The following is a 9,839-nucleotide window of genomic DNA, read 5'->3' as shown; positions in this document are numbered from 1 at the left end:
AGTCGACGCCTGCGGGCCTCGTGCTAGTTGGTTTAAAATCCCTGCGTTAGAAATTGGAGCGTCGGTTGCTGTATCAGTTGCAGTAATACGAAAATAACTCTTTTTGAATTTTAAACTTGTAAATTCTGTTCCCATCCCATCCCCCCCCACTGAATTCAAAGAGGTTTCAGTGGGCAAGACTTGAGTTAGCTGCATTACCTAGAAGGATTTTGAAACTCCTCATCTTTCATGTAGACAAGTTTGTCTGTTTTGGCGGAAGGCCGGGCAGGGTGGCATGTAGTAGACCCACACATCCATGATGCGTGCACTTCTGTAGGCTTTGAGTGCTCCCGCAACGGGAGAGCAGAGCCAGAGGAAGCGGCTTGAGTACGTGTTTGATTGTTGAAAGTGCCTCTCATCCTAACACGAGCTCTAGTCAGTCTGGCCTGGCTTACTTCAGCAAGAGGCAAAGTACCAGTTACATAAAACTTACCGTGAGGAGCTTCGGAAGGGAAAAGAATTGAGAAATCAAAGAACTTGAGAAATGCGGTTTCTCTCTCGCTTGTTCTAGTGGCGTAGATTGCCCAGACAAGAGGAAGCCCCCGTATACTAGTTTCCAGCCATGAATAAGTTTCTTTTCTGGCTTTTCAAATAAATGGTTAGATTTTTTGTTTGCTTGCTTGGTTTTATTGTGTCTGCATCATCTCCTGGTGTGAGGCAAACCACAAATCTTTGCAATTTGCTCTCTAACGTCTTGGTTTCCGGTGCTCATTTGAAACCCCAGCAATGATGCCGCTGTCTGTAGAAGAATTAAGAAGCCCAAAGGATTATGATAAAATATAAATACAATTAATTGTATTTAATTTAAAAGCAGCAGCAGACTTGAGACTTGTTTTAGAAATATTTCTTAAAATAATCTTTAAGAATAGGAGATATCTGTAACTGAGACAAATGTGTACATTTATCCAAACAACATTTTCAGCTTTCTAGGTAAGCGTTAACTTTTTGAGCGATAGACGCTTATATTGTCCTACATTAAAAATATAATTCTTAACATCAGTGTCTCTGTTTAGAACTTTTTATTGGAAAATTAAAAAAATCAAATCTATTAATAGATTTAACGTACATGTGGAAAGACATGGTGCTTTATATCCAAGAAAAAATAAAGTAGAAATGCAGCTCTTTTTCACTTGTGCTTGTACCAGGCGCGACTTGTGAACGCTGCAATGGTGGGGTGGATGGAGCGTCCCACAGGACCCCCCCCCCCCCCCCGCACCCTCCCTGGCTCAGTGATCTACTGTGGGGGAACCTTGGGTGCCACCCCAGACCCAGGAGTCAGCAGTCACTGAGCTGGGGTGGTGGGGGGTGCACGCCACGTGACCTGGAAGCGCTTCTTGTCCACTTCCGGGTTCGTTGCCGAGCCCTCTGGGTACCCCCGCTGCGCTCCCATGGGACGCTCCATCCGCCCCACCATCTCAGCATTCACTAGCTACCTGGTACCTTGAGGTATGTAGAAAAAACATTTAAAGCTGTATCTATGTTCAAATCATTGAATCTTTCTGAATATCTCCAAACTGATTTGGAGGGTTCCAATTCGATTCTGAGATGGTAAAGGGTCTCCTGATTCTATTTGGATTCAGAGGTTCGACCACCAAATCGAGCCGAATATCCACCGAATTGAATCGGCGACTGACGATTCGTACAGCCCTAATGGAAAAGCTGTGCAGTGAGTTTATATTTTATGGTAAATGTTACACTTGCACTTTATAGTCAGTAGAGCAAGAGTGAAATGACATTTGAGACTTCAAGAAGTGTTTTGAACTCTTGCGTTTTTTCTTTCTCTCGGGCCTTGTCTTCATAGGTAAAGAGACGAAAAAAGGGAGAGTAGTCAGCTCAAATCTGTTAGCCTGTGACTCCAAAAGGATTAAGAAGGGTTTTGGGTTAGGAAGGCTTTTCTGTTGTGTTAAATTGATGCAAGAGAACATGATGGTCTACCAATGTTAGGATTGGGCTGTTCAACCCAATCCTGTCTCCTGATAGGAACAGGTTCACTTACTTTCCAAACATATGGTATGTTGATACTGCGGACTTACCATGCCAAGGCAGCGGCAGTACTTTCAAAATACCGCATTGCTCTGGACTTCATCAGGTCTAGTTCAGGAGGTAGTTTTGTTCTCATGGTGCTATAGGTGGGCGAACCAGCATGATACAGATTGCCCCAGCTCCCTGGTTTGGAGCCAGCGCAACTATCCTGCTTCCAAATTGGGGATCTAGACACCCTGGAATATCATGCCATGCGTGAAGGTGCCTCTATCTGCCATATCTTGCAGTGGAGCCATAGCAGGAGCTTTTTGTATGACTTGAAATACTTGGAAGTACTACTGTTGATTGCATAATACAGGTTTGCAGCTTGTTCTGAGACTTTGTTGTTCTTGCTGCCTAGTTACATTACATATATATAAAAAATACATGGTTGTTGTGGTTTGTATGGTGTTTTGTAAATAGATCTAACATTTTAACTGTTTTGTTTCAGTTCAAATTTGAATATCAATGATGTCCTGGGAAACTATTCACTAACTCTGATTGACGCACTGGATACCTTAGCGGTGAGTTGCCAAAAAACTGTACTTTTAAAGGTCTTAGTACAAGATAAATGTGCAGATTGCAATGGTTTTTGCTAGCAACTGTGATCCTGAGGGGAAATGAATCATGACCTAAATAGCTTTTGGGAGGGCAGGGGAGGGCTGGGGGAGGAGAAAGGAACTGGAGGCAGGAAGATTGAAGGCAAGGTAAAGGTATGCAACAAGCTAAGTTAATTTAACCGGTCTAAATTCCTTGTAGAAGAGGAACATATGCAGTTGCAATGGTTTTTGTCCTGTGCTTAAGTTTCCTTTGGCTTGCATGCGGTCTTCAGTAGGAATAGTCCAGTCAAGCTTTCTTTTAAGCTGTGTAGCTGCTGTATGTATATTATATGGACAAAGTGGTAGAATTTTTTTAATGGCAGCTCTTTGACTCCACCTTGAGTAAATTAAGAACTCCTGAAGGGAAGTTGAAAAGGGCATAGCAGGAAATAGGAAAGAACAAACTGAATTTTACAAATTCAGTTAAAGCCACTTTGTATGTGTGCTGTCTTGCCAGGTGTAGTCTCTTTGGGTGTGAAATGCGACCCTCTTTTAATGCATAATTCTTTCTCTGTCCTCCTGCACGTTGTGGCTATAAGTTTGGGTCATACTTTGTAAGTGTCTTCTCTCTCTGAATCCCACCCATATTGGTCTACCTCTTGTACGTTAAACTAATGCCAATCCGTGTCAGTAAAGTGACTTAATTTCAGTGTCAGTGCTCGCCATTTTACGTACCTGTCTTGGATAGAAGTGTAGCCTTACTGTTAGGCTTTCTACTAACCAAAATCTTATGTTTACTGCTAGGAAGATGTTAAAAATAATACAGAGTTAATCTGCTCTGCCACATGTAACGGTGTTTCAGGCAGGTGGAAAGGGGTTGGGTGTTTTTTTGCTACTATGCATGTGCACTGCAATTCTTCCATGTTTTGTAGTCTCTCCTTATGTTAAAAAGTCAGCTTTTTGGATTACCAGCTGCTCACTGCTACCTGAAAATGTTGTCTTCCCTGCATGAATGCTGCAGTTGGATATCTGGGATTCATGAAAGATTGCATACAAAAGAACCAGATCTGCGTTCTAAACTAAGTTATTTCCCTGCTGCTGAAATGGATTACATCTGTGTGGTGAAAAGCCACAGGCGTCCAGCAGCGCACAGCAGTGTTTTACGGAACGCTTACTCTTAGAGCAGGAAGTGAAAAACATTAACTGACATAACAGTTAAAGGCCTGTGGGTAAAACAGCTGGCTTGTTTTCCTGGCCCGGGAAACTTCCTGTTGCACCCCAGTCTCTTGGGGTGGTTTTATTCTTGCATATTACACTTTGACAAAATCTCACAGAGGGCTGTCCCTTGGCCCACCTTGAGCTACTGGTCTTGGAGACTCCTTTCCTCCTTATCTCTACTACTGCAGCTTCACGGCTGGGTCTGATAATTGTACATGGCAGATTGGCAGGTCCAGGTTCAACAAGCTTGAAAAGGAGCTGACCACCCTCTTACAGAATTTTAGTGTGTACTTACTCGAGCTTGAACCTGGCCTTCCCCCTTACGTTTGGAGGAGACAGTGTAGAGCACTAGAGGTTACTACCCTTCAAGGCTACACTGGGACATTGGCTCTGTACTGCAGGTGTTACTGACCAAGTGCTGAGTTAGGACATACGACAGAGCATAGGATGTGGACACATGGTGTACAGCCCTGTTTTGCTGTTAATTACCAGAGGAAAAAATCCTCAGAGGGTAAAATTGTATATTTGAAGCTGCAGTTACTTTCTGCAGCACTGGCAGGTTGTGTATTTCTCTTGAGGTCTTCCATTTAAGGTACTGATCTTGTTTGATTTGTGTATTCACAGCATAAGGTAGTCTAACTGCCTTTGCAACAGTATTGCAGTTGTCAGTGAAAGGAAGATGTATGCTGCTGTCCTCCTCTCATTTTATTTATGTTTTGGAGTAGCTTCTGCATTAAAATGCAGTCCTTTGGTAGAACTGCATAAACTGTTTGGCAGAAATGGAGCCATATTTAAAAAAAAAAAAAAAGGGGGGGGGGGTTATTATTTTTTCGGGTTTTTGAAAGGAAAATTTTTTGTATTTAAAAAAAAAAAAAAAAAAAAAAAAAGTTGGTGCGTGTCATTAATTTTTCAGGTATTTGTAAGGTAGATATTTTGTACTTAATAAAATAATGCTCAGTATATCTCTACCTTTTCATTTGATCAAGAGATGCCCAGAAAGGGAAATGAATGATTTTTCTAGTGGATTCTGGCACACTTTTTATTTCTGCTATATATGCCACTGGAAGACAAGCTGTCTGTTGTCTTTTAGGAAATAAACTCTGGCTTAGGGGTGAGTCTACTAAAGTTGTAGAAGTATGAGTTGGAATTAAGGCTTGGTGCAAGGGCTGGATTCTCCTGTTTCTTACTGTTGTGCGTTGGGAGTTAGTTCAGTAGAGTTCTCTAGCATAGTGTGTGTGTGAATGAATGTGGCTGTGAAATGCTTTGTCTCACCATATGTAGCTCTGGTCGAAAGAATTTTTATTCTGTAGGTTTCAATGTACTTGACTCTTCCTGTCAAAAAAACCCAAAAAACAATCTGACTGTTTCACATTTCCCTCCAAATAGAAAACTTTGCTTTAAGTTTCTTTCACAGACTCTGCTAGTACTTGAGTAATTAATTTAGCAAGTGATGACCATGTATTTACTCAGCAAACTATAAGAAAAGGCAGATGAATTTCTGTACAACTAACATGAAGGTACATGTGAACACTAGCTTAAAGTAGATAACAAAAAAAAAAAAGCAGACAATGAATTACAGGTTTTTATTTTGTTTTTTTGGTCATGACTTTGCTTTGCTGGGGTAGGGTGAAATGTTACAAAAACAGGAGCCGTGTAACACTGGAAGAGAGTGCCTATTTTCACCTGCAGCACTACAGCTAAATTGTTTGCGAAGTACCCTTGTCCTAAAGCAGCAAGTGTCAGGTGTGATCATAGAAGGGAAAAGAGGAGCTAATCTCTAGCCAGAGAGGATATTTGTTTCCCTTTGTATAATTATCTGCCAGAACTTCTCATGTTCTTCAGTATTTTTCTTTCATCTTAAAGGTAATGGGAAATTCCTCAGAGTTCCAGAAAGCAGTGAAGTTAGTGATTGACACAGTTTCTTTTGACAAAGATTCAACAGTCCAGGTGTTTGAGGCAACGATCAGGTATGTTGTCATGAACATCTAATTAAAGAGCTTTACATGAGCATCTGGAAACATTACAAGAGGTGTCTTTGGCTCAGAAAGACAGCAAGACACGAATTAATATTACTGCTTAAGTGCTAATACAATGGGGCTTCCTTAACCTTTATGCAATTAAAAGGTTTCACCCGTGATCTTTCAAACGAATTGGTCTTTTGTTTGAGCTATAAAGTTGAAACGGAAGCCAGTTATGGAGGTCAGTTTCACAGAGAATTATTTGAAATGTTCTTATTGAACAAGATGTATTTTAAGAGTTACTCCATTACTTCCAGAATTGCTTCAGCTGATCCTCTTTTGGGGGAGGTTTTCAGTGATTTATACAAAAATTTCAATTTCAGATTTCTAAAGAAGTGTACTCTGTATACTGTAGATACACTTGACATATTTTGATGAGTGGGTTTTAAGTATAGGTGATACTCCGGTATAGGTGAACAAACGGCAGCATCACCATTTACCATAAACGGTAACAAGTATGGTGGAACTAAGACTGTTACTATCTTTACTACTTCTCTCTGCCCCACATGGTCTCTGAAGACTACAGGTCTGATAACATTTTTCCCAAGCGACTCGAAGCTGTTGACCATAATTGCCCTGAGAAAATACAGTAGCTCTTGGGAGCAAAGGCTGAATATTTGTTTCTCGCTTATATTTTAGCATGAGTTGAAATGATCTTCAACCCTTCAATATTTATTTATTTTTTTTTCTTAAATGAGGTCAAGATGCCCCAACTCATGTATGCTTGGAAATGCTGGTGTCACCCTTGGATGACTTGTACTAATAGAAGATCCCTAGTCCTTCAGGCTTTTAGGTGGGGATTTCTGTAGGGTCAGTTTAGGGGCTTCAGCACTCGGTCTTTTTTTGCCTGTCATCCAAAAAGGCACCATGCGGCCTGGGACTGGAATTCATCTTTTGCCTTTTTCTTTTGTACCCAGTACTTGATCCTCTGCAGGTTGAAGGTTCTGTTGGTGCAGGGTCAGGTCTTACCCTCTTTCCTGACTTCCAGATATCTTCTGTCCTCAGTTTGACACGTCAGTTTCCTCTCTAAATCACTTGTCCCCTTCAGTCGAGATATGGTTCGTCCTTTCTCTGACAGTCGGCTCCCTTTTGGAAGCTTACTTTGAGAAACCACTGTGGGTTAAGACTCCTAAATGTCTTCCTTATCTGCCTGTATCATTGTAGTAGTCCTTAAGGGATATAAATTAATTATTGAAAAAAGCTTTCCAAACAAGTCTGGGCAGTTTCACTGAATTCTGGTTAGCTCTGATGTGACTTGACCTCTGGACACTTGGAAAAGGCTTGTTCACTCTTTTGTGGCCCTTTGGCTAAGATCAAGTATAGGTCTTTGCCATCTGATAAGGATCTGTATATTGGCATATAGGGACCAATCATGTAATTCTCTGTTGCAAAGTCAGTTGGTGTATGAGATTTGTCATTCCTCTCTCTCTATCTTCACTAGGATTTTGGGAAGTTTGCTGTCTGCCCACATCATAATTACAGATACTAAGCAGCCCTTTGGTGACATGACTATTAAGGATTATGATAATGAACTCTTGCATATGGCTCACGACCTGGCAGTGAGATTACTACCTGCCTTTGAGAACACCAAAACTGGAATTCCGTATCCACGGGTAGGTATAATACCATGTATATTGACCTCTGGGCATAGCTTGCTTTCTCGTATTTATAAGGAAATACAGCTCCTTCTGATTCTGTGGTATCTGACTTCAAAAGTAAGTGACTTATGCTATCTGATACTCTGCAGTTTCTTTTGAGGCCTTCCAGTCTGTGTGCTTAGTTTAAGATAAATAATTTAACAGCCAGCCTATTCCTGTTCAGATAACATAGAATACTTATTCTTCTTTAGTCAAACTGTACAAGATTCTTCTTTTTCTAATGCTTTCTCATTACTTTAAAAAGCTAACCCACAACACTAAAAGTAGCATGTTCAATGAAAGACTAAAAAAAATAAAGTAAGCAGACTTCTAAGCTTGGTCCGGCAGTAGGCCGGGAGCACTGTATCATCTGGATGCCATCTGCAAGGCTTGGGCTGCAGTGTAGGGAAGGAAAAAAAGTAAAAGAGAACAAAATTTGACATCGGGAAGCACTACTTCACAGTCAGGGCGGCTTGGATCTGGAACCAACTTCCAAGGGAGATGGTGCTCGCTCCTCTCCTGGGGGTCTTCAAAAGGAGGCTAGATAATCACCTAGCTGGGGTGATTTGACCCCAGCATTCTTTCCTGCCCGTGGCCGGGGGTCGAGCTTGATGGCCTGCTCAGGTCCCTTCCGATCCTACCAGCTATGAAAAATGGTAACCACTACCTTGATAGGAGAGTAACTTTAGTGCTGTCAGTCAATTAATATTAAGATAATGCCCTGAAAGAGTAGAATTTAAATGTGAATATAGCTTAAAGTCTTCTGTGTTCTTACATTGGTAGTCTGTGGCAATTTAGATGTCATTGGATATATTTATCCAGCCGAGTTAGGAAACCCTTCTTGGCTATGGCATAGAAGTAGTGATTGCACTTGCCTGGGCAAATGTAGGGTTTTCAAGGAAGAAGTCCGAACATAAACAGTGTAAACCAGTGCTGCAGTATGCTTTTCATTTTAAACAAATGAATTGCTCCCAGGCCTTTGGTACTGTTTAGAGCTTTGCTTGGTTCACCTGCTTTGGAAGCGGGAGGAACCCTTTTTAGACTGTGTTAATGCTGAGTGGTTAATGCTTGGGCCTGATGGACATATTCATGACTTCTATTTTCCTCCAATCTGATTTACTCTCATACTGTAGAACAGTAATTCTCACAGCACTGATCTTTTTCAGGGGTGATGTGGAGTGCCCAAAGCAGTGTTAGGTGTGTAAACATGATTCATATTATAAAACCAGAGATTTCAAATAGGAATCCTCACGGTAAAAAACATTCTGCCCTGTTGTGGTCTTGCTGAGTTCTTTGCAACAGAAGAATTGTGCACTTTATTTTTCTGTAGTAAAAAAACCAAGCGAAAACTAAGAGCTGGCATTTTCCCAAGGGGGGTGCCTTGAGTCTAAAAGGGTTGAGAACCACTGCTGTAGAAAAATCAAAACCGCCAAGTACTCTATTTGTTTCTTACTGTTGTTCTGAATTCTGGGCGGCAGTGGAACTGACAGGACCCACCTTGCTAGCCATTCCTTGCTTCTTGAAGTTTGGGTAGCACAAGGAAGAGGCATTTTGAGCAGTCAGAGACCAGGTGATGACTGCAGGAGAGAAGTTGCCTTTTTGCATTCCCGCTACCATTGCAATGGCTGGGGAAGGAACTAACGTTAACATGAGATCTGTGCTGGAAACGAGGAGAAAAGTGGACTGAAGATTGGATGAGTGATTTGGCAGAACATGAGCAATAGTGACTGATTTGTAAACCCTCAACAGAAAAATAAACACTGGCTAAGAAGTTGACTGGAAATGAAATGATGACACACCTGACAAACTGCTTTGCATGTCTGAATGTATGGCTTGTGGGGAGGAGGGGTGAGAGTGAACTGGTCTTTCACCCTGACTAGTGAGCTTGAACCCAGGCCCGGCAGATGGCACATACACTTCTGGATATCTGGGGTTTAGTGCTTCTGACTAGCACTTTTCTGACAGCTTAGCACAGGGATTGTCAGCCGGGGGTAAGCATACCCCCAGCAGTACTTGAGAAGGCCCTAGTGGGTATGTGTGGGTGGTGGCGATGGAGCATTGCCACTCACCAGGCCACGCAGGCACTGACAGGATGCAGGGGGCGGGGGAAGCCCACACGCGGCAGTTTCCACTGCTCCGCATCTGGCTGAGCGCCACCCCCACCCCACTGCCCTCCTCTGCTCTGTGTCCAGCCACTGAGGGTACGCTGCTCTGTGCCCAGCTGTTGGGGGTACACTGATCCAAAAAGATTGAAAACCCCTGGCTTAGCAGACTGAATGTATTGTGGTGGGCACCAGGTCAGGTTTGCTTCATCGTGTGTCCTTCTAACTAGTTTCATAGTTTCTAGGGTCGGAAGGGACCTGAGC

At 42.2% G+C, this 9,839-nt stretch overlaps 1 protein-coding gene across 1 annotated transcript in view; it reads left to right on the top strand.

The window, feature by feature from the left end:
- EDEM1 (ER degradation enhancing alpha-mannosidase like protein 1) overlaps window positions 1-9,839 on the top strand; it is a 22,198-nt gene that overhangs the window by 762 nt on the left and 11,597 nt on the right. The window contains exons 2-4 of the mRNA XM_019504703.1: window positions 2,513-2,585; window positions 5,682-5,785; window positions 7,278-7,449. Of these exons, the coding sequence (XP_019360248.1) occupies window positions 2,513-2,585; window positions 5,682-5,785; window positions 7,278-7,449 (349 nt within the window). The remainder of the gene's footprint in view (window positions 1-2,512; window positions 2,586-5,681; window positions 5,786-7,277; window positions 7,450-9,839) is intronic.

This window comes from Gavialis gangeticus, unplaced genomic scaffold, assembly GCF_001723915.1.
Source record: "Gavialis gangeticus isolate Ggan-Ray unplaced genomic scaffold, GavGan_comp1, whole genome shotgun sequence".
NCBI lineage: Eukaryota > Metazoa > Chordata > Crocodylia > Gavialidae > Gavialis > Gavialis gangeticus.
The sequence above is the reverse complement of the archived record's forward strand: the minus strand, read 5'-3'. Positions and strand labels throughout refer to the sequence as shown.